Source organism: Apium graveolens, chromosome 5, assembly GCF_009905375.1.
Source record: "Apium graveolens cultivar Ventura chromosome 5, ASM990537v1, whole genome shotgun sequence".
Taxonomy (NCBI): domain Eukaryota; kingdom Viridiplantae; phylum Streptophyta; class Magnoliopsida; order Apiales; family Apiaceae; genus Apium; species Apium graveolens.
This window is the reverse complement of record NC_133651.1, coordinates 14003976-14029071: the sequence shown is the minus strand read 5'-3', so window position 1 is coordinate 14029071 and position 25096 is coordinate 14003976. Positions and strand designations below refer to the sequence as shown.

General features: G+C 31.7%; 2 protein-coding genes across 5 annotated transcripts; both read right to left on the bottom strand.

Moving 5' to 3' along the window:
- Nucleotides 1-6793: 6793 nt before the first annotated feature.
- Nucleotides 6794-16220, bottom strand: LOC141723456 (uncharacterized). Of its 3 annotated transcripts, XM_074525270.1 has the most exons (20): nucleotides 15847-16220; nucleotides 14604-14756; nucleotides 13567-13745; nucleotides 13079-13186; nucleotides 11638-11808; nucleotides 10987-11550; nucleotides 10813-10887; nucleotides 10593-10721; nucleotides 10424-10498; nucleotides 10129-10338; nucleotides 9780-9932; nucleotides 9483-9697; nucleotides 9269-9386; nucleotides 9059-9191; nucleotides 8775-8976; nucleotides 8577-8682; nucleotides 8350-8490; nucleotides 8133-8256; nucleotides 7900-8016; nucleotides 6794-7558 (listed from the first exon to the last, which is right to left on the bottom strand). In XM_074525270.1, exons 1-20 carry the CDS (start codon nucleotides 16043-16045, stop codon nucleotides 7173-7175), a joined length of 3558 nt encoding a protein of 1185 aa, XP_074381371.1. In that variant the 5' UTR covers nucleotides 16046-16220; the 3' UTR covers nucleotides 6794-7172. The 3 variants fall into 3 exon arrangements, with proteins under 3 accessions (XP_074381371.1, XP_074381372.1, XP_074381373.1); XM_074525271.1 differs by lacking the exons at nucleotides 14604-14756; nucleotides 15847-16220 and having other exon boundaries at nucleotides 13056-13186; nucleotides 13567-13704; XM_074525272.1 differs by lacking the exons at nucleotides 13079-13186; nucleotides 13567-13745; nucleotides 14604-14756; nucleotides 15847-16220 and adding an exon at nucleotides 11907-12030.
- A 4154-nt stretch (nucleotides 16221-20374) lies between these two features.
- LOC141723455 (protein PAL OF QUIRKY) lies at nucleotides 20375-23577 on the bottom strand. 2 transcript variants are annotated; one of them, XM_074525269.1, is made up of 2 exons: nucleotides 22779-23577; nucleotides 20375-21433 (listed from the first exon to the last, which is right to left on the bottom strand). In XM_074525269.1, the coding sequence occupies exons 1-2, from the start codon at nucleotides 23453-23455 to the stop codon at nucleotides 20608-20610; spliced, it is 1503 nt and encodes a 500-aa protein (XP_074381370.1). In that variant the 5' UTR covers nucleotides 23456-23577; the 3' UTR covers nucleotides 20375-20607. The 2 variants fall into 2 exon arrangements, with proteins under 2 accessions (XP_074381370.1, XP_074381369.1); XM_074525268.1 differs by having other exon boundaries at nucleotides 20375-21442; nucleotides 22779-23574.
- Between the last annotated feature and the right edge of the window lie 1519 nt (nucleotides 23578-25096).

Genomic DNA, 25096 nt, shown 5'->3' with positions numbered 1-25096 from the left:
AAAATTTTATAGAATAAGATTTAAATTTTTTTAAAGAATATAATTTTTATATTGTAAGTTTACTTTATATAATCATATAATAATCAATATTACTCGGCAGCGCCTCCCGGCGCCGTACTAACATATATCATTATGTGTAGCTAGTTTAGTATTAAAATTTTATAAAATAAGATTCGAAAATTCATAATAGAACATAATTTTCACAAATTTGCAAGTTTACCTTATCTTATCATATAATGATCAATGTTACTCCACGGCGCCTCACGACGTCATCTCGTATTTTATTAGGAACATATATTAATTATGTGTAGTTAATTTAGTAATTTAATTTTGATAAAATAAGATTCAAAAATTCTTAAAAAATATAATTTTCATTATGCAAGTTTACTTTATGTAATTATATAATAATCAATGTTACTCGACGCCGCCTCACAGCCTCGTCTCATATTTTATTATATAGAAATATTTATTAACAACATATATCAATTATGTGTAGCTAATTTAGTTTTAAAATTTTATAAAATAAGATTCAAAAATTCGTAAAATTATATAATTTTCACAAATTTACAAGTTTATCTTATCTAATCATATAATAATCATTGTTACTCGAACCTCTCGACCATAAGCGGCCTTGACCCAGTGCAGGCCGTGCTGGTGCACCGACCTAGTAGGATCCAGGGCCCAAATATTTTATAGCCCGCTATATATATAAGTCATATCTAATTTTGCAATATATATATTTGAAAACTCAAAACGAAGTCTCTAAATTCAAAACATAGCCGAAATTTTCTCATTTATTTTAGTTAATCTGAGGCCCACATGAATTTGACTTTTTTTATTAAATTTATTATTATTAATTCAGTGAATTTCTTATTGTATTGTTTACCATGATATGTACGTGGCGGTGCGGCTTGCTTTAGGTTATATATAAGTTATAAAATTCATTTTCTTGTTATTCTTAACCTATGTTATCTCTCATTAAAAATTTTCTAAATGTATACAATAATGTATTAGTTTAGATTTTGTAATATTTATATAATTTTAAGATATTTGGGTTACTATTTATTTTTTGTAACAAACTTGAATGTATTGGATCTAAAATTAACACGTGGGGATTAGCCTTCTAGCGTAGCACTTGTCTAGGTTCTAAAGCTCTTAAAACAATTTTTTTTTTGAAAAAAAATTTGTTTCACATTTTTATATAGGGCCTTGAAAAAATGTTTGCACTGGGCCTAGAAAAACCAGGACCGTCCCTACTCACGGCGTCGTCTCGCATTTTATTATATAGAAACATTTTATTTGGAACATATATTAATTATGTGTAGCTAATTTAGTACTTTAAAATTTTATAAAATAAGATTCAGAAATGCATAAAGAATATAATTTTTATTATGCAAGTTTACCTTTTACTCTCTCTGTCCCTCCCATTCGTTTACACTTTCCTTCTTGGGATGTCCCTTCCAATTGTTTACATTTCAAAATTTTCCAAAAATAGTAAAATTTTTATAATTTTTAAAATAACTACATCCACCACTTCTCTCCGTTATACCCACTTTATACATATAATATTAATCAGTCCCACTATTTTACTCATTTTTTTAACTTTCCTCCACAACTTTATCATTGTTTTTAAACTCCGTACCCCATCCAAATGTAAACATTTGAGAGGGACAGAGGGATTATAATCATATAATAATCAATTTTACTTAATGGCGCCTCAAATCGCTGTCTCGCATTTTATTATATAAAAATATTTATTTATAACATATATCAAATATATGTAGCTAATTTAGTATTAAAATTTTATAAAATAAGATTCGGAAATTCGTAAAAGAATATAATTTTCACAAATTTGCAAGTTTACCTTATCTAATAATATAATTATAAGTTTTACTTGACGGCGTCTCACAACGCCGTCTCATATTTTATTATATAAAAATATTATTATTTTAAAAAATAAGTACATACAATTATAAAAATATTAAAATCTTTATTATTTAAATATGTATATGGAACTGTCTTAAAAAATGTATATAATTGAAAAACTAATGATTCATTTACTAAAACCATATTTTGTTTAACCAATCAAACTTTCACTTCATTTTTTTAATTTAAAAATGGATGATTGTTTTCATAATATATATAAATATCATTAATTTTATAATTTTATACTTAATTAATATATTAATTAGAAATTTTCTAATTTAAAACATTGCTAATGGGGAAAGTATGTGCTACTGAGAGTAACAAATAAAATTTTGAATTTTGAAAAACGATGTTAGTGGGGAAAGTATAACATTAAGTGTTGAAAAAAATATTGGTTTGCTTAATTAGTGCACAAAACTTATTACAATTGGTTTATTACATTAATTACTTTCTTATTCTGGTACAATAATAGTTTAATTAGCATAATTAATACTCTGTTTGGAGCAACAAATTTGAAATTTGAAATATAAGGCCATGTAAGAAAGAATAATCTTCGTGGACAGAAATATGCAAATTTCATAGCCAACATAATAAATAACTTTCCTTTTCAGTTTTTAATTATTAATGGGTTAAGGAACTAATGTGTCTAAGAATAGGCTATTGAGAAAAATAATTTAAATTTTAAATTTTGAAAAATAATGTGAACAGGGAAACAATAACACATGATGCTGAAAAAATAATATTTTGCTTAATCAATGCACAAAATTTACTATAATTGGTTTAGTACATTAAATACTTTCTTATTTTAGCATAATAATAGTTTGATTAATAGAATCAATACTCTTTTTGGAGGAATAAATTAAAATTTGAAACAGAAGGGCAAGTAGGAAAAAATAATTTTCATGGACAAAAATATGCAAATTTCCTTGAGAATAACTTTTTTATGTAGGAGAATATCTTTTAAATCAATCTTATAAATTAAATTACTAATAGGAGAATTTCTACTGGTCTTCAATAAGTTCCATATACAACCTTTCATAAAAAATATCTTATTTTATAACCTATCTAAATTGGATCTATGAACATAATATAGCTAAAAAATATATCCATCTTATAAGCTAAAAAAAACCGATATAAAATAGAATAAGAAAGTTTAAAAGTGGAAAAGATGAGATGCTGAATCAATAAATCATTGTCATTCAGTCCCCCTTATCTTTTACGGCTGTATCCTCGGACAATGCCTTTATGAATTTTGTTCTGGTAGCGTCTATGCAGCAAACATAATTTAAGAGGCTATTATATTTTAGATGATTTTGAAAATAGAAAGATGATTACATGACGGTGAAGATTGTGTATCAACTGATTATACCATACTTGATTTACGTTTTAATCTTTCACAATTAAAACCACAAATACATTCCCCATGTTCCTGCCTAGATATGTTTATCATGCAAATGCGATTAAAAATAAGTATCATATATAATAATTATCAAAGAAAATTGGTACATGCAGCATGTCACATTGAAAAATAACTCTCTATAAACATATATATTCATTGTAATAGAGGTGTTAATAACAACATACTTCTCTCCTTTGTATATCTAATTTGACAAAATTGTAGTCAGGTGAATGGTTGAACGATAAATTAAATATTTTCTATATTTAAGGTGTACTAATTTTACACAAAAGAAATTCCATACTCTTCTCTCCATGTATTATCATTGCTATCAAATCTTGAATATGGACTTTTGAATTTGTCTCTTCCCCGTTAGCTTTTAAAGACTATCAGACAAAGGTGAGTTATTAGAATTTCGATAAAAACCTCTTATTTCTTCCATTGCAGTGGGAGAAAAAAAGGAGTAAAATCATCCAATGAAGTATATAATGGAATATTTTTTTGTGTATTTAAAAATAAAGTAACCACATTCAAAAATAAATAAAATTAAGAAAAAAATAGCAGTAGAAAATCATTCAACAACCAAACACATACAACTATTGTTTATTTAGTGCAAGTATAAATATTGGAGGATAAATGCACAAACTATAGTTCGAACTGTAATACATGAGTCATACCATTGATTAATTATGCTTCGACATAACTAATTTGTCCAAATTGTTATCTGCTGCATTCTCAGCTGCTCCATTTATCTCAACAAAGTCGCCAACCACCGTCTCCGAATTCACCAATGGCCATACCTCATGCTCATTTTCTCGTATATATGGAAAATATGTAAAAATAAGTATTTTTTAGTATGAAATTTAAGTCTGACTGTGACTTCATTTAAAATCATCAAAATTACAGACAAAACAATCTAAAGGCTCTAAGGCATACTAATTTGCAATGCACAATAAAAAGAAAAAAGAGTGTAAGGTAATCCAGTCCTTAACAAGGTATTCCCCTCATTTCCAAGAGTTTATCTTTTTGGATTTTTTTTCCAAATATCCAATACATGTTGTTCATATCTCTAACATAAGTAAGCATTAACCCATTAGTTGAAAGATTTGTAATATTAATTGGAGAATAAACTGAATTAATCTATAATGATATAGGTGTTTCATACCTAGATTGACACTTAATCGAAAATTGCGTCATATTCATTCTCGATGGCTCCTGTCATCAAACATGTATACCTATAAAAATATTCATAGCTATATCAAAATTTTTGTCAAATATTTAGTCTTATAAAAATTGATATGCATCAACGAATTGCTATAAAATCAAAATATAATAGAGATAGCTGGTATTATACTCTTGATATCATTGTTCAATATTTATAAACAAATACCTGTTTTGATCGAATCCTTGCTTACAAATAATTACTCTACTGTTATAATACCTATATCTTTGAAACAGATATTTAAAAACAATAATTATATATAAATCAACATTATAAACACATATATATCGAATTTCACAGTTTGCTCATATAAGTTTAAACAATGTAAGGAACAAATAAAATATTTATAGGAAGAAAAAGGAAGGCGACTGAAGATGAAACAATGAGAAAATAGAAAATATATATACACTGGAAGATTTAAAATCTAAATATACAAAATACAACTAATCAATCACAAATTTGAATTTTCAGATTTCTATAAATGTATATGCATGTCATATATCAAAATTTAAAAAAGGACAATAATGAAAAAATTGATGTACGTCCATGTTAATTGAGTCTTGTATTGATACTTGATTTTGTTTAAAATTATTTATACCACGAATTTTGGGTCTCTAATTGTTATATACATAAGACCGTATTATTATTTAATTACAATTTTGTTTAAATTGCTGAAATCATGAAATTAGGATCTCTGATTGATATACATATCTTGATCTTTGATTACAATTTTAAATGTTTAAATTGTTGATACCATAAAATTAGGATCATAGATACATAAGATTGTAATTGATCTTTGATTATTATTTTGAATATTTTAATTGCTGATACCGCGAAATTAGGATCTCTGATTGATGGATACATAAGACTGCATTAAATGAAAGCGGGTAAACCGGTCGAACTTGGTTATATTGTTGGTTATTTTCATTAAACGGGTCGTAGTTGGTTATTTATTTAATTAGTTATTTACTATAATACCCTTTTCTATGTAAAAATTGTATACCTTCACTAGTGTGCATTAAGAATATATTGATACAGTTTTTTTCCAACAACTCTAAACCCGACCATAGAGGTTTGTAACGATATTCGGACGATCACGTACCACACAGAGAGGCTGCAATGTATACGAGGTTGCGAAATCTATACTACACTTTGATATTTGGAATTTGGTATAATTTGGTATATATTTTTTTTGATTGGTTTGGTTATTTTCATTTATGATTGTCGGATATTTTTAATCAAGTGATCAGGACCGTCAGAATCAAATATTAAAAGAATATACACTACTCATACTCTCAAGTTCGAATCCCAACAACAAATATTTATATTATTATTGATACATTACTAAAGACTTTCAAGTTCGAATCTCACCAACAACAAATATTTATATTATTATATATTTTATATACACTACCCAAGATTCAAGTTCGAATACTACCAACAACAAATATATATTATTATTTATAAATATATCAATAAGGTAATGATCTAAAAAATTATTATATTTTTAAATAATATAAAAATATTAATGAATAATCGTACATCGTACGGATTGTAAAATTAGTACCGTATAAAAGACAGAAAGGCTGCCTCGAAATTAAATTTCTAAACATGTTTAAACCGATTATTAACAAAAAAAAACGAGATGTTTCTTTAATGATCTTATGCGTACCTGTTGGTGCTTCCCAAGGGCCACTTTTACAGGCCGCCAGCCGACAAATGTTAACATTAAAATAAAAATTAATTAAATAATTATGGGATAAGTTTGTATATTAGGGACCCGAAAAAGGGAAGAAGTTTTTATAGCGTAATTCTGATTTATAAAGCCTATTACGGAAATCGAATCAGTTTATAAGGAGAATATTCCTAATCGCAATTTAAGTTTGATATTTGTCGGTACGTGTTTACGATGTTGACCTTTTGTGTAAAGGGGTAAAAAGATCCATTTACACTTAAACTTAGCTCCTCAGTAAATCATACTAAATATTTTAAAATAATTAAAAGATAAATTCTCAGTAAAATATTTGAACTTCTCAGTAGTCATACTAAAATACTATAGAAGTCATACCAAATTATCAGAGAATGGTCTTTTTTAACAGACGAGTTCTTTGAAAATGGTTGGAATAATCCTTGCTGATTAACTGCGATATTCCTACGGCCATCAACACATACATAACTGTTTACTGAAAAATTATCTACAATTACACGTTAACTATAAAATTTAAAATAACTTTCAATTCACAAGCAAGTCACACATAATTACACAGACTCAATGAGTCTCGTCAGATTAATAAAAAAACTGGGTACCAAAGCTTTGATACTCACGAAATTCCGAATACATCGCTCGACAAAACACAAACACCTGCCACACTGCAGAAGTGTACTAGTCTAAATTCTTTCGAGCAAATGAATTTTTGCTATGAAGTCGACCAGGTATATATTAACCTCATTTTATACACTCGTTTTATTCGGCCCATTTTTAAGGTTTATATCTAAACATTAAACAATTGTGACTTTTGCTATGAAAAATATGAAAAAATTTAGAACCTACTTGCCTATCAAGTTCAATGATGAAACAATTAAAAACACCTAAGGATTCCAAAATAACCTCCACTAAAAAAAACATCCTCATTGCTCAGTTTTGCCCCTTAAAATGTCGGTAAAACCACCCCTCATTATTCTTCTAAATCTTGTGTCCTCGGCTGGTGTTTGTGCTGGATCTGGATCTGGAATAGGCTTCGAAGCCTCAGCAGTAGCTTGATCCGCTATTGCCGATAAATCACCACTTTCCTTTTTCCCCAATAGGCCCCTTTCACCAAATAAGCTGCTCACAGATGATGCAATCCCCAGATGTGCACCCATCACCTTACTAAACGTATCTAATGACCCCCCCGATCTTTCCTTCACAATTATTTCAAGCGCCTCTTTGTGTGCTGGATCAAGAGCATCGGAGTCCTTTAACAGATTTTGAATGGATGGTAGCAAATAATCCCGTACACTTGTGGCAGGAAGATCTGCACTAACGAAAACACGTATCAATGCAAATTATTAGGCAGACCCTATTCTATGATGAATATTAATCAATCATCTTTCTAACGCAAGAAGTATACACAACGGTTGAAGACGTACCAATACTACCCATGTATAGGTGAAAAAATAAGGGGTTTCCATTTTTTAACATGCGTGCCTTAATACAATAGTATTATAGTAGAGTATTACACAGATAGCTTCATACCATGGTTTAACAGTAAGAATTCATTTTGAAGAAATGGAATGATTACAGAGGTACTGTATGCAAAACATTATGACGACTAAACATTTCTGAAAAACAAATGGTCAAACATAAAAAACATACCTGTAGCATCTACAGCACGGATACATTCACAGAATGCGTTGGCCCTGTCACGTCGACGTATCACGTCACTTGAAGGAATAGGTGCAGCTGAAAGTGCGCAAATCTTGGACAAAAGATGTATATTTAGTTAAGAAACATTTATTGAGACTTGGGATTAAAACTTGTTTGGAACTAATAACAATAGTTGAGCTACATCAAACATCGATCATGTACACGAGAAATATTAAGGATATAATCTCTAAATCTATCTGTTGAATGTGGTACAGCAACCACCAATGCACGCACAACAGCAACTGCAGTTTCATGTGATCCATCTTCAAGGAAAGCATCCATTTGCACACGTATTTTGTCAATTATCTACGGAGAAAAGAATGTCATAGTTGTTACACAAAATCTTCTAACCCAAAAATAAATAAATAATAATTTTGGGTTGTCAGGAGCAGGGAGTACCATGTCATCTTTGAACTGCTGTGCTACAGCCCCAAATGCTTCAATGCTTGCATATTTGACATTTAAGTTTTGGTCAGAACCAAGAGTTACAAGAGCAGGCAAAACATGCATTGATGCGACCTTCACATCCATATATGCAACCTGCAAACACAAAACAGAAAAGAGTTAGCAATGTATATAGGTATAGTACACAATATATGAATACTGTAAGTCAGTGATAGTCTTACTATGGCTTTCAACAGATTAGCAGCACGAATTTTCATATTTATGTTGGAGCTTACAACCATTTCCCATAGGATATTAAAGACCATGTTATGATGTTCTTCAAACATGCTGCATATTTAAGTGGAAAGTTAGTATTTATAGGTTTCAGTAACAAAGTGCAAACTCTAAACATATATTCATCCCAGCAACAAGGTACGGACCAAAGGAAGCGAACGGAATTAACAATCTCTACATTCCTCCTCACTAACTGGTTTTCCTCCGCGGCATTTTGGACTAACAGATTCCGCAAGTACTCTGTCAAATTTTCACGCTTACTTGGACTTCCTAAGACACCGGCCAGAAGCAGAGGTAGGACACACATGGTAGCTAGTTTCTCAGCTACAGAACTTTTAGGTCTTATACCTGCAGTTTACGAAGAATCAAGATCTTTAGTAACATGACATGACACTTATATTACCAACTCAGAGGTCTGAGCACTTCAAACCTTTGATTCTTGACTGAATTCTGTTAGGAATGTATGTGAAATCAGCTTTATCACCAACTGCTATCAGAAATACTGGTAGCATAATCTTTGTTACATATTCATCCCCAAAAAGCTCAGATACGGTCAGCAATAGCTGCATCAAATCCAAGAGCGTCACTATATAAGAAGTAAAGTTACAGAACAGCTACCATTATAAACCAGAGAGCATACCTTTGTGATTCGACTTCGTAAGTTATCCTCTTTCTGAGGTAATAATAAGGCTAATTGTATCAAAGTCGGAAAGCAATCACAATGTAGCAACTCAAAAGTAGGCCATTCCACATGTCCCCTAATCATCACATCTCTCATGAGACATTGACACACTATTGCAGAATCTAGAAAAGAAAGCTGACATCCACTTCGGAAGACTCAAAATGGGACTTACCCTGCATACAATTCAAGCAAGGAAGTGGAAAAGAGTGTTCCTGCAACATCTGAAGCAGAAGGGAATGGACAAGTTTCAATTGCTTTTTGGTGCAAAAATGGAATCATTTCTGCCAGCAATCGCAACAAAACATCAACATTCCAACGCTCTCTTTCACCCAATACACGAAGATATGATTCAAGAGAACCTTCAACCCCTGAAACAGGTGGACATCGCTGAAAACAAATTGTGTCAGAAACATTGTAACAGGACAAGTTTTGGTATGAAATAAAATAATGTGTTTTAAAATATGTTTACCTGAGCAGCACTCAAGATGTTGGACATTAATACTCGTAACATATTATCCAGTCTGTTAGCCCAGTTTAATAAAGCAGGGACTAATTCTTTGATTGTCGTTTCTACGACTACTCCAGATGGATCACAAACTAACTGAAACATCATCTCCTCCACCTATGACAGGCAAAATAAGAGAAACTGGAGAAAAATCTAAAACACTAGTGCTATCTTTCTTTTTTCCTTTAAGCAAACAGATTATGATCATGGAATACGCTCCTTTCCTAGACACGTAGCTTACATTTGTAGGTAATTCTGTCTAGTCAGATAATCTTCTCCATGATTGCCTCGAAGCATAATTAGTGAAGCTGACCTTGTAATATTTATCCGTAGTTGGAAATAGTGGAAGCAACAGAGTCAGATTGCGAGCAGCAGCTTCACGTACGACAGTAGCAGAATCCTCTACCAGCTGCTGCACAATAGATAGGATCAGTGAATCACGAATCTCTGGCCGCACAAATCTTGCAAGCTCTCCGCATGATTGAGCAACAAGCAGCCTGCGTTCCTCGTACTTATGATTAATCTGCATAAGAGGAATCAACCGATTTTTACATACAATCTTTAGTCAGATATAAAAAGAGAGTTCTACTTGATCAAGATGATCTCACTTGTTCCCAACACTGAGGAAGTAGTTCTGTTTCTGTTCTCATCTCTCCCACATCCTTGGAAAGAGTAACACAGGCCTGGACATAACAAAAAACTCAGCTACTTTATATAGATTTACCAAAAAAATTATAATTAAAACCTTTTATTGTAGATAATAGTTAGAAACTTAACATCCATAATAATTCGTCTCTGTTTTTCATCTGGACGTTTAATTAAATTAAACAATGTGTGTGTCAAGGAATCCCGTGTACTGCTATCTGGATGGCGCTCAATTGCACACATTATCAGGGGAAGAAGCTCCTACAGGTAAAAGAATACAAAAACTATAAGAAAATAACTACATCATCACAAGCCATCTGGAGCAAATATTGTAACTACTCAGTGAACACACCTCGCGATGGTTAATGAGAACGTAAGGAACTATCTTCGGTAATGCATCAGACAGTATTTGAATGGTTAGAAGGCCCTGGTTTCAAGGAAAAAGAAAACTGTCATAATTATATTTATATATTACTTCTAACGTAAGGAAAGGGGAACAGTTCTGGAATGAGTGGAAGAAACAAACCATCTTCTCAATATTAGCTTCACCCAGACTATCTGTTCTTAAAAGCAACCCATTTTCATTACGGGGTGATCCAGCATTGTGTTTGGGGGGATTTTTAGCTTCTTTTATGTATGAACTTTCATATGAAGAATTGATTGCTGGCTCTTCTAAAACTTTTTCAGCTGTAATAGAGTTTCCACGGCTTGTATCATGTGACACAGATTGATCATCTTCACTTTGTAAGGCTCCGGTTAGAAACTGAACGGAAGATTTTGGGGCATCCCTTTCACGTAACCTAACAACATCATCATTTACCTCCGTCATCTCATCTATAGGACAGACAGGTTTTACAGAGATTGGAGAAACGAATTTTGCAGCTTTTAACTGTTCTAGTTCCTTCTGCAATGCTTCTATCTGTTCCTTGTAGCTTTCCAACGGCAGTGATTCAACTTGATCCACGTTACTTGAGACCACAATTTGTCCAGATCGAGTTCTTTCGATGTGCATTTTGAGTGAAGTAGTTTCAGTTCTGCAATCATTAAGCTCTTTTCTTTGGTGATCCAAGGACTTCTTTAAATTTTTCACCTGAAACATGAGCAAGTGTACAGTTGCATGCCTAAATTCAAAGTACAATGCCTGCTAATAAATATTTGGTGGAATTATGAGTATTACTAGAATTTCCTTTTCCTTGATACTATTCTGCAGATTTTCCAATGATTTGGTTAATGCCATTAGTTGCCCATCGGCCAAATCTTTGTTTTTCATGGAAGCCTGCTTTTCAGTCTTCAGTCTATCATTTTCTTTCTGCAAAGATTCGTGCTCTCTAAGTATGGCAATTTTCTCCTGCGCCATTAGAAATTCTTCTCATTGATGTGCAGATCAGGACAAACAACCACTAATTCATACTTTATACTTTACACTGTAGTTACAAGCATGCTTACCAAAAAAATAAATATACCAGGCATTCACGTGCACCAATGATATGTTTGTCCCTTAGGACTAACAGTACCGAACTTATTTGCTCTAAAAATCTAGGCACTTTCTAGTTCATTTCCATGGGATTAGTCAAGCCTAGGAAGCAAGTGGGATTAATATCATAGAGAATGTCCTAGAAAGTGATAGAAGTATTCAATAAAGTTATTTAAAAGATGAAGTATGGCACAAGTGCAAATTGAAGATAATTCAGGAAATAGAATCCTTGCAAAAAAGCATATTCTAATTGTGTATATAATAAAAAAATGTATAGAAACAATTAACTGGAACTAATCAACAAAAAAGGGCATATCATATTCATAAATCAGGTTCTATCAATAACACGATGACACTTGTGAATCTGAATCCTAAAAGGCCATCTTTCAATTGAGGTCAAATTCTTAGCAACTTCAAATAACCATAATTTTAATACGTCAACTGGTCTCGACCCTCTAAATGTGATGTTTTGCTAGAATATCTCAAGTAGGTACAAAGAACATTGCCTTCTGCAGTTCTGCCATATTCATTTGAAGAACACCTTATTAAGGAAAAAGTAACATGGACTACATTACTAATGCTGGGTTTGGTTGGGAGGAGTGGATGGAACAGAATGGAATGAATGAAACTAAAGGGAAATAATGGATGTAAAAGGGATGATTTGAAATAAAGTACGAGCAAGTGCAAATTTTCTGTGATGAGATTTGGGTAGAAAATGGGTATGATGTTGAAAGGAGCATTCCTTTTCAAATAGCAGGATTTGAACTCCAGATCAGTTTGTTAGTAATGGAATGGAGGAAGGAATGAAAATTGAAAACATTTACCCCCAATGTGATTCAGATTTCATTCCATTCCTTCCAATTTCATTCATCCAAACCAAACACAACATAAGAGCCTATAGTACCAAACCAACCTTGTAAGTAAGATAAAATGATAGTTTCTTAATCAGTAAACTTAAAAGGGATAGACCCGATTACTGCATTCAGAAAACTGACTGAAATCGAACAATAAACAGTTGCACGTGGTTGAAAAGAATTGTTTTATATAACTGGATTATTATAAGCAACCAACATACAGAAATCTCTTTGAGAATACATAAAGATAAACAAAAACTAGCCTACCCCATGAGTGTCTGAAGAAGTACCTCTGCAGCCTCTGTGGTCGACGAAAGGTACTGGTAATAGTAATGGCGCAAAGCATCTGGAACACATGCAGATGACTTCGGCCGAACGTCAAGGTTCTGATCTGTAACCTGCAGTAAATATGAACTCATTAACACCTTGAAAGCTTATATAAATAGATATATACAGTCGGGCAAATAAAATAAATATATATTTGTGAGACGGTTAAAGACCAGTTAGCAAAAAAAACAGATAGTAGCAGCACTTGGTATCATGTGAGATACAAAAATAGCACAAACTGGTTAGATTGTGGTTAAAGTATACTCCAACCAAGCTCAGTTATTAGTTAAGAGTATTATCTATGCTTGGTCATCAAAGAACTAAGACTTATCTGGTCAAACTTTAAACAATTTCTCAGATCCCACGTAACCATGATGGTAGTATTTCAGTCTCCTCATCCTTCTATTCAGATGCAAAAAGTGACATGCGTGTAAACTTCTTAAAAAATTACCTCTTCGTAAAATGTCATTGCAGTGAGACGGTATCCTGCTAACAACAAATACTCCTTAACAGCACAATTAAGATCTCTACGTTCATTCTCCTTTAAAGGGCCCAACTCAGAAAAGGATGTGTCACTCTTCCGTAGTTCCAGACCTGGTTCATTACTTGCAGAAGCATCTGAATGCGGCCCTGCATAAGACATAGAAGTAAACTCACATTGCAAAAAAGTAAATTGGTTCTTTACCCATGCAGAACACAAATTACTAGATTAGCATTATCGTAAACATCTTATGATCGAACAGAAATCAACAGTTATACAATTCTATGACATATCCAAAAAAATTAAATAAGAAAGTACCAACATCACAAATGAAATATAAAGATACAGCTTATTGCATGTTATGTCTAATTCTTTGGAACAAATGTACAGTCTACAATCATGGAAACACTAAAAATATGGGATGAGACCAAATATAAAAAGCAGCAAAAATGAGTTTAAACCTACAAAACTGATCCCATGCCGTATTACCAGCGGCAACCACAGATTTTGATTAAGATCAAGGTAGTTTCTGACATAACGTTGAAAAAATATGCAAAGAAAATACCAGCTACATAATACAATGAAATTTCTTTAAGAGCGTGCACATAATCATTTTTCAGAGACTTCATATCAAAATCAATCATTTACCCACCCGGGGAACTGAGAGAATTTCATCTTGGTAGGTGCGCCATTCTCTTAGATGCACCTTATGGCAAAAGAAAATTTCTATCCGCCTATGTTTTACAATACATAGCTGGTATTGTTTTACAATACCAGCTACATAATACAATGAAATCTCTTTAAGAGCGTGCACATAATCATTTTTCAGAGACTTCATATCAAAATCAATCATTTACCCACCCGGGGAACTGAGAGAATTTCATCTTGGTAGGTGCGCCATTCTCTTAGATGCACCTTATGGCAAAAGAAAATTTCTATCCGCCTATGTTTTACAGTACAGACTTTAAGAACATAAGCATAGCATGTGAAGCAGAGTTGAGAAGTACCATTCAGTTCAATCGGAGTGGTGTCCGTTTTCTTTTGAAGTTCACCCTTTAATTTTGTAGCATCTTCTTGGGCTAAACGAAGTTCATACTCAGTAATCGCTAGCTTTTCTACCAGTGCTTCTTTTTCCTCTAGCAAACTTTGGGGGTCTGCAACTGGTACCATGAATCAAAAAGACATCATATAAAAATTGATAAGAACGCATTTACCAGTTCACCAATAGAAAAATTAGAGATCATTATTAGTAAGGGCTTTTATCATGCAATGGCAAGAAAGATTCACCTAGTTTCATGCTTCATTTGTAAATTGCAGGATTCGATTAGGAAAACAACTGAAAGCTTTACAGATACTATCGTAGTGGTCGCTATTAAGGTACTTAGACTGTAACTTACAACCACATCCATGTACGTTGTACACTTAGAAACTTAAGATTCTTGATTCCGTTACCAAGTAATAGACGCACTCCCCAGGTCCTAACTAATAAAGCTTAGATGTATTTTAAAGTTTGATGTTGCAGCATCCTTAGACTTATATATCAGGACAAGCCCTCATCGATATTGTTATGCAAAATATGCTCAGAAAGCATGGAAGAGGATTCCTCATATTAAATATTTATGCCGAGCATAACTTCAACATTTCCTAATAACTTAATTATATTCTTACTTGACAAAAAAATAATCCCAAAACTACGACAGTGATCCCCATTTTCCAATTAATAACAATAAGTTACTCTACCATGTCTTTCTAGCCAAAAAAAGATTATCAAAGTCAAAAGTAAACTGTATCGTAAATCAACACTTCTTAAAACGAATGAAAATCCCAAAGAATCTATAGAGTCTAAACTTAATAGAAACATGGATAATACTATAAGACATTGCGTTGATGGACCGCTGAGAGTAAAAGACACATCACTACCTAATCACACAAGTTAGTAAGATACATATCACCAGAACACAAATCCGAATCGTTTACAAAACTTAATCTCCTTAAGAAGCATAATGAATCAAACACTTTAAGTTTCGAAAGATAGTGATCCTTAAGTTAGACCATCATTCATCAGAAGACTGCAACAAACAAAAAAATCACAGTGCTCGGATCATACTGAAATACAAGCAAACAGTGCACATTTCGCCTGTGTGTGTGTAAAAATTACATAAGGAGCCGTATAATTAAAGCTCATAGCTCCGATTCTGGTGAAACTAGATCAAAATAACATGTATACAGAGAGAGAGAGAGAGAGAGAACCTCGGAGAGAATTGAAGCGAGAGATCTGATCGGGAGGAAATTGAGAAGGATTCTCGAAAAACTCTTTGAGACGCATAGCATGAGCATCGCGACCGTCGTCGAGCAGCTCTTGAAGAAGCTCAAAAGCCGATAACAAGTAATTCTCTTCCAACAGAAAATTCACTACGCAATTACACAACGACGCCTTCTCCACGTCCATCGCCGCGATCGATTTCGATTCAATTTCCCTGTATCCTCCTCCACATTTAAATCCAAGCTTCGTTTAAATCTGTTGAGCAATTTTTTAATTTTTTACGGGGAAATGGTGTTTGTCAAATTATTTTAGTCTGTTCAACCTGAGTCTGTAACCAACTTGGGTTCTACCAGAACCGACATAAATGAAATCTAATTATTTTCTATATTTTGTGTTTTTATTGTTATTAAAACAAAATTCAATCTTTTTAGCGCTAAAAATGTCGTTTATTCGTTGCTTTTAACTTCTACTAATTACTTTTCTAAGTGCAGGAAATAATCATTTAAGTTACACAGGTGTTTTTTGATATTTTTTTCTGTTACAAAGTTTTAATTTTTTTGGGTGCTAACAGTGAGTTTATTCTTTGCTTTTAATCTGCAGGGGCCTTCAAGTATATAAAGGGCCTGTTTGGCTGTTTATTCATAAAAAATGGCATGTTTGGCCGACTAACTAATAAGTCTCTAACATTTTATCGAAACTGTTTGTCGATCCAATTTATACGTCGAATTTATAACTTATTAAGCTGATAAGATTAATGTTAGTAACAACATACTTTTTATTAACTTATTTTGATTTTCTTACTTTTCTTATTAAGTGTAATTTCAAAATATATATTTTAAATATTTTTATAATTGAAAATTCACGAATTAAGATATTTTTTTAAAAATTTGTTTATTTTATCTCATTTAAGGAAAAAAAATCACTTATAATTAAAATTATCTAAACACTTATATAACTTCTAAGTATTTATCCACTTATTATTTATAAGTCACTTATTTATTTTAAGTTATAAGATATTTATTTTAATATTTCTCAAACGGGCACAAAATATCAATAGAAGTTACAAATATTTCCCTTTATGTGTTTTAATTTTGTTACACGATTTTTCAATTTTGATGCTGAAATTTAATTTTAATAGCTACTAGCTTTGAGTAATTCTCAAGTACCTAAAATAATTATTTAAGTTATCCAAGCATTTCTTGACGTAACGGTATCTACTTTATCTTTTTTTATGAGATGTTAAGGTTTCTCACTTTGTCAAAAAAAAGGTGAATAAAATGCGGTAAAATGGTTATTTCATCATTATAGTCAGTAATAAATTAAAACTGAGTTATCAAGTTAAAAAAGTTTTCGGTCAAATCATGAAGTATTTTAAAACTTATAAATTTATCATTGTCGTCACTGCCGTTAAAATTCCTAACGGAAAAATGACGTGGCATACCATACTCTCAAGTTCACTTTCAATTGATCATTAACTTTATCTCAATTTTTAATTAGGTTATCAACTAAATTTGATTTTAAAATATATTAAATTTAAAATTGAACATATTCATTTATTTCATTTAATTACAAAAATATCACAATTTTCAGTTTTATTAATTTTTCTCCGAATAATGGCACTACACTTTAATTAAATTTAAATTTGAATAACCATTTAATTTATACCTTATTTTTTTAATGTTTTCCTGAATGTTACACTTTAATTAAATTTAAATTCGTACGTACAATTTCAATCCATATACTTATAATCGATAAAAGTGAACAAATATTTAGATATCACGTTTTTCCCAATAATTTTGTTTCCTCCATTAACAATGTTGATGTTTTTTATGTGATTAAAATGTAATTAAATTTAGAATTGATAAAATTTATATAAAATTGGTCGGTACGATAAAAGAACGCCCAATAGAAGATGGTATGCTAATAAATCCATAAAGTGAAAAAATATTTTAAATATCGTTTTTCTCAATTCAATTTTTTTATAGTAATAATTGATATCAATAATTTTGAATTTTATTTTTTTAACGATTACAATTTAAAAAGTCATATCAATTTTTAAAAAAAATATTTTGTTTGTTATATTTCTAATATTCAATTTTTTCCATAGTAAGTAACCTAATTGAAAATTAACACATAGTTCAAGGATTAATTTGAAAGTTTAAGATATAACACAATTTAACGGTCTCTGTTGTTAAAGGTCGACACATTTTCAATGACGGTGCAAGTATTCGCAAGTATTCTGAACTTCAATGTTGTGATTGCAAGTTAATTACAATTTCATGATGCGATTGAGAGTTTTTTTAATTTAATAACTCACTTGCAAGTTATCAGCGACTACATTAGAATAGTGAGAAAGATTATCTCCTTATATTTCATACCCATTTTACCGTGTCATTAATGGTGAACCTGTTCTCCCTGCAGAGTTAACCTTAGTCCTAACATAAGAAACGTTTTAACTTTAAAACATGTTAATTTTGAGCTTTGATTACTGAGACCGGATATATTTAGAGCTGATTTAAATTTGGGTTAAATTTCAAAATAGTCACTAAATTGAAAGACAGATATCAAAAAATTGATCTTAGTTATTGACATCTCATTTGCACTACTCTAGTTGAGAGTAATGACAACACCGTTAATCTTGTATTTTGACTTAACGGAAGAAACATGAGTAATAACTGGAATGGTGTAACCCACATGAAAGGTCGCTCTGGGTCCTGTTGTTTTCAATCTTTTAATATCAAATCAACTTTATTTCTTAAAACTCAACATGCTTCAGTTAGATTTTATAAAAAGTTTATATAATATTCTAAAATTAGAAATATTTTAATTGTTTTTTTCTAAATTTATAAATTGGTCACAAAATTTTAAAAAAGAATTTTGAAAATAAAAATTCTTATTGTTTTAATTTACAAAAATATTTGGGTTTATTTTTATAAATTAACATTGATTTTTTTAATTTTATATTTCTATAATTTTCTTTTAATTTAAAAAATTCAAAAAAATGTTGAATTAATTATGAAAGAAACAAAAAGAATTGCTCGTATTTTTTTAATTAATTATAACATTAATAACTTTTGAAATTAGATAACTTGGAGATCAGTGATTTTTTTAAAAAAATAAACAATATATTTCGGATATAAAAATGAAAATGAAAAAGTTATTGAAACACAAAAAACATATTAAGAAAAGAAGAAGCTAAGAAAAGACAGAAGAAGAGCAAAAAGGATATGATTAACTCTGCTAATAATGGATAATTACATGTAAAACCTCACAAATTTTATGTTATAAACACATACCATAATCGATAATTATATGTAAAACCACACAAATCTTATGTTATAAACATATACCATCTATGTTGATTATGCATCAAACCTATTTTTCAACTTATTCTGTACTGTACTTGTGGTTATGTAGTTGTTGAATTAGTATAATACTTTAAATTTCATTTTTGTGTGTATATATAAATGTATATATATATATATATGTTTGTGTGTTTAATTCAGTTGTTAATATATTTTAGCCGGGTTCTTGGAAGCCACATATCATATCAGGCTGGCCACGTCAATACACCTTGAATTTTGTTAGGTCAATGGAGCTGACTAACGGCTCTATAATTACTTGTTATTATAGTGATGCAAATGAGTTCCACATAATTAGAGTGAGTTTTTTTGATATATGCCATTTACTTCAATGATCACTTTGAGATTTAACCCTTTAGAGTTTTAACAAATATTGATATATTACCAATAATTTATAAGTTTAGAGTATTATAACTATTTATTTTGATGAAAAAGTTTATCTCCCGAGTCCACCAAATAGTTGAGTTTGGATTCATCACTAAACGTTTGCCCTGTAGTTTGAATGTCTTGAAATTAGCTTTCGTAGAACTATAGAAGTATTTATGTTCGTCAAAAAAATAAAAATAAAAACAAAAATGGTATTTATGTTCGTCACAAATATAAAAATAAAAATAAAAATGATTTTCTAATGCGTCCTTTTTTTGTCCGGATCAACTTTCGCACACCTCAACTAAAACTAATTCAGAAGACTGCTAGCATACTCATATCCACCACACATGGCAAGACTGCTAGCATACTCATATCAATCAACACACTTGCTTCCATGTCTCTGTGTCTCTAGGATGGTTCACACTTGTGTTAAATACACAAAATGCACTAAATATTACCACTACATGTCTCAAAACTTTTGACTTTTTTTAAACGTATTTTTAAGTAAATAAAAAGGATAGTTCTACTTACTAGTATATTTCAAATTATTTTTTTCGAATAAAAATATAAATATTAAACTTTAATTCAAAAAAAAATTAAAAAATTATATACAGACTTTTATACAACTTGAAATAATAAGTGAAAAAAGTAAAAAAGACCAACTAATTTATACGGAGAAGCACTTTGTTAGACAACGATAGAAATAAACAATCAACACGGATTTAACAATCTGTATAATGTTCTGTTAAATACTACTCCTGTAACACCTTATACCTCCAAAACCTCTTTAAAATAAAATAAACAAATTAATAAATCAATCAAAGAAACATCAGAATTCAACAACCTTAACTTGAACCTCCAAAAACCTACCTTAACTTTAAAATAAAACAAATTTATAAATCAAAGAAAGAAACATCAGACTCCTATCATCACAATTCACAGCCAACACTTTTACAAACAAAAATAGTATAGGAACCACAGATGTAAATTTGACAAGCACTCATCGCAAAACTGTTTCTACACGTTAGGTCTCTTACTCTGCAGCGAAGTTCCATGCAGCGGGGTTGAAGTCTCAGATGCTAATACTTTGGATGTGTTTGTCATCGCTTCATAGGGAGGAGTCGTTGCAGGTGCTGGAGGTTGACTCTTGTATATCTGAGCATAAGCAAGATCATCAACAACAATTTCAGCATCGCTATTGGTAGTAACCAATGGATCAGAAGCCACAGGGTGTGATGGTTGATATGATTCCAGGGGATCCAAAAGTTGTTGTTTCTGAACGGAAGGTGCAGTACTCCAGTAACCGTCCGAGGTTAGTTCAGGTAGAACCGGAGCTGGTGTGACTTCCTTGTAGGCTACCTGATTGCTGAGCAAAGAAGTTTGTGGATGCAAAGGAGGACGGCTTGGTGCAATCGTTGCTGCAATATTTAAGTTATGGGAAGCAGACATGTTGTAGGATTGATTAGGCCTAACAGGCAATAAATAGATTGGATAGGGAGGATTAGGAGGATTAGATGGATAAGGGACATGTTGCTGATGGATCTGAGGCTGATACACTGGATAGTAAGATGAAAACGGCAATGGACCTGTAGGGTATTGTGACACGTAATGACCACCAGAGTGAATGTACTGGACCTGTTGATGAAGTTTTTCTTCTGGTGCAGGAGGCAACTGATATGAAGACACCTGAGCCGCATTTTTCATTTGAATCAAAGATGAAGGTTCAAGGATAACACTCTCAGGTTTCACAGCGTTCGAAGATACTTTAGCATCTGAGGAAGAAATATGAACTGCCTGATCTTGGTGAAATCCAGTCTTTGGATGAGAAACAGCACTTGCAAGACTATTATCACTAGCAAACATGAAAAATTAGACAATTGATATAAAATGAAAATTATAGGTATACTGAATTAAAATTTATCTATCTTAATATCCCTTATACTACCAGGGAGAAGAAGCGGGCGTAAGTGGGAAACAAAACGTCAAACCTATTAGTCTTTATTACCTACGTAAAAGGCATAATAAGCTTAACTGCATTTCCTTGAGCTATAGGGCAGGGCACATAAGCTTACATTGGGACACTACTCGTATCAATTTTCCCCGGAACTGAATTGCTCAAAAATCATTAATTATGTCTTCTGATAGGAAATCACAAAATTACTAAATGCATTTTATTAGAAGTCACGCAATCAACCCGGTCAAGACACGTACCACTCACATGCATCATACAGATACTTGTTATCCTCGTCAGGGCGAAAAAATTTGTTTGATGGTCTGCACTCAGCCTAGATAACATTTATTAATCTTGCCTATTTTGAAATATTAAGGTAAATGGGCAGATTTGTGTGTGTGATGGTGGGAGGGGGGGGGGGCTGACTCCTAATTTGAGACTGGTGAATTAACTTGACAGGAATCAACCAGTACCTCGTGCCTAATTTACGCCTACTTTCAGAAACAAGACATAAGTACGTCATCAGATCTCCAACAAAAAAATACTAAATATATATATATTTATTATATGGCACGTCATAATGAGCACAATCGTATCACGTTTAGCAATAAAAAGTGCATCAAATTCAACTCCCACAACAAGAATAATTGAAAACGACAAAAAATTAATGTCTCTTTATGGTATAACTTGCTCAAAAAGTCTAGTCTTGCAACATTACAACATTCATACTCCAATAAAATGGTAAAAAAGCGTAACTCTAGCAACACGTACAACAATTTCTATCCACAACCTCAAACATTCAACTCAACAAAATCCAATTTCGGCATACAATTCCAAATTAAAACTAAAAATGCTCCTACATTTCATCAATTTCCCACCTTTCAATAACAACTTCACGTATTCATTACACTAACTAACCAATAACAAATTAACACGTAAATATCCAATTACTTAATACCAAATTAAAACTAAAACTCCAACATTTCATCAATTTCTCACCTTTCAATAACAACATCACGTATTCATCACACTAACCAATAACCAATTAACACGTAAATATCCAATTACTTAGGTCCAAATTAAAACCAACAATGCTCCAGCGTTTCATCAAATTCTGACCGTTTAATAACAACATCGCGTATTCATCACACTAACTAAACAATAGGCAATTAACACATAAATATCGAATTACTTAACTACAACACATTTCCTATAACCAAAGAGATATAAATTATACCTATCAAGCGAGCCCGAAGAAGCCACCGTAACCTTCTTCTTATCCTCCTCACCAAAAGCCCCAATAGTAGGCATAGAAGTGGAAGACCCGGTAGAGCCAAACGAAGAATTATTCTCCAACACCATAGACTCCGACCCGAACTCCATCAACCCATTCTTCCCACCATCCGACTCCAAAAGCCCCAGCCCATCAAACCCCAAAATCCCATTCCCCACATCCTCACTCTGCCCTCTAATCATCATACTACTCTTCAACGCATCATTAAACCAGCTCTCCGACTTCGGGTCAAGTAAAACCGTTCCCACCGACTCGGGTTTAGTCGGGAACAAAAACAATCTAATACGCGCAGGTCCACTGGCACTACTCACTGCACGCTCATGCTCCTCAAACATGTTGATTAGATCTTCATCGCTAGTCACCGAAATTAGCGAGTCTATATCCTCGCTAGGAATCTGGTACTTCAGAACAAACGGACGGTTATTGAAAACCGTGCGTGACAAGTGGGCCATGAAAGCGGCGAGATTGGTGCGACGATCAACGGCCACGATTCGAGTCTCGCCGCTGGAGTAGAATAAGGATTTTTTGTCGGCGCGGGGGATTATTTGGCCGCCGTAACTGACCATGAGACGGAGCTTTGTGTTTGGTAAGGGTGGGAGAGCTGGGGGTGACGTGTCCATCGGAGAATTGAGGTGTGTGATTGTGTGTAGAGGTGTATGTATAGGTGAAGGAGGGTTTGTTTCAGGTTGTAAAGGTGGTGTTTTTTTAGTATTTGTTTGGTAGCTAGGTTGTAGCTGTAAAATGGAAGTTAAATTGGGGAATTTTTTGGTTACGGGTCGGTGAGGTGGAGTGTTGTGACGGACAGACCTAGATGAGGGTTTTTTTTTTACAATTGTTTTTTTTTTGTTATTAGTGTGTGTGTGAGACTTGTATTAATTTCATAAAAAATAGGGAGATTATCAAAAATGTTATTTTTTCTAATTTTTTATATATTTTTACTATCTTATGAAAATATTTGTAACAATTTCGATACAGTGCAATCAATCAGAAATGTAACTAATTGCATCGAAATTTTTGATTGCATTCGAGATTGCATTGCATGAAATTGTAAAAACTCATCGATGTTTAATTAAATTGTTATTAAAAATCGTATTTTTGTAAAAAAAATGACAAAACATTTTTTTACATAAAAATATTATAAAATGATATTATTTTTGCAAACATCTTTTAAAATCCTAAAAATATGGTTAGGCAATTTTTTTGTGTGATTCATATTGTTTGAATTAAATTATAAATTCACAAATATGCCTGTTGTAAATATTATAATTTTCATAGCTACAATACCATATTCGAGTTAGAAAAGTGGTTTATAATGTAAATGTGTATTTAAATTATCGTAAATAAATTAGAATCAAATAGAAATTGTAAATTAGCAATTTGAGATAAATACACCATTTTCTATGTGTGATCGCGGTGGAGTATGTTGTGATTTGAACTAAAATCGTAAATCAAATTGTGTATATGATTTGCCCAAAATCTTAAATCGTAGCGGCATCACATAAATCTCAAATTGTCCCAAAATATGAAATGATATGATATGGTTTAAGGAATATAAATGGTTTAAGAAAAATAAAAAGTGATAAATTATTTAAAATTCAATTTTGCACAAATATTTAGGATTTATGATGTGAGCGATTTATGCGAGATGTGAGAATTGTATTTTGTGGTGGTGTATGATGCTGACATCTTCGGTTTGATTTCAGTAACTCTACTTCCAAGAAAATTAACAACCATTTGCGAGTTTAGTCTAGTCAAGTTCGATTGCATATACAAGGATACCGGTTTCTTTCTCTCTTTTGATAGTTTAGGTTATCAAACTCATATAGTAGTGGTAAGTTGTTGTCATCACTCATCACGGTGTCTGTAGATAAAACATACCGCATATGTACTTTTTTTTAAAAATAATCTCTTCGTATAAGATTATTTGTTCAGTTTGTGACATGTAATTTAAGATAAATTACCTTTGCATTATTTTTAAATTTTTTATTTATGTGGATGAAAATTTAAACCGAATAAGTAATTTGGGATGTATGTGATACTAAGAGCCAAGTTTTTTTTGTTGTATTGTATTGGACATGTTTGTTTGAAGACTTATAAATTAAGTATTTGTCAACTCAACTTATAAGCAGAATTTATAATTTATAAACTGATAAGTTATATATTAATACCGACGTATTTTTCTCAACTTATTTTTGTTTTTTTTATTAGCTTTAGTTTTAAGATAGTTGTTTTAAAATGTTAAATTAAATTTAAAATTTACC

Coding starts and splice junctions, on each gene's coding strand:
- LOC141723456 (XM_074525270.1), bottom strand. CDS start 16,045: ATGGACGTGGAGAAGGCGTCGTTGTGTAATTGCGTAGTGAATTTTCTG. Junction 8,977..9,058: donor AATTCAGTCAAGAATCAAAG/GTTTGAAGTGCT, acceptor CGTAAACTGCAG/GTATAAGACCTAAAAGTTCT. Junction 8,491..8,576: donor CTAATCTGTTGAAAGCCATA/GTAAGACTATCA, acceptor TTGTGTTTGCAG/GTTGCATATATGGATGTGAA.
- LOC141723455 (XM_074525268.1), bottom strand. CDS start 23,455: ATGGACACGTCACCCCCAGCTCTCCCACCCTTACCAAACACAAAGCTC. Junction 21,443..22,778: donor TCTTCGGGCTCGCTTGATAG/GTATAATTTATA, acceptor CATGTTTGCTAG/TGATAATAGTCTTGCAAGTG.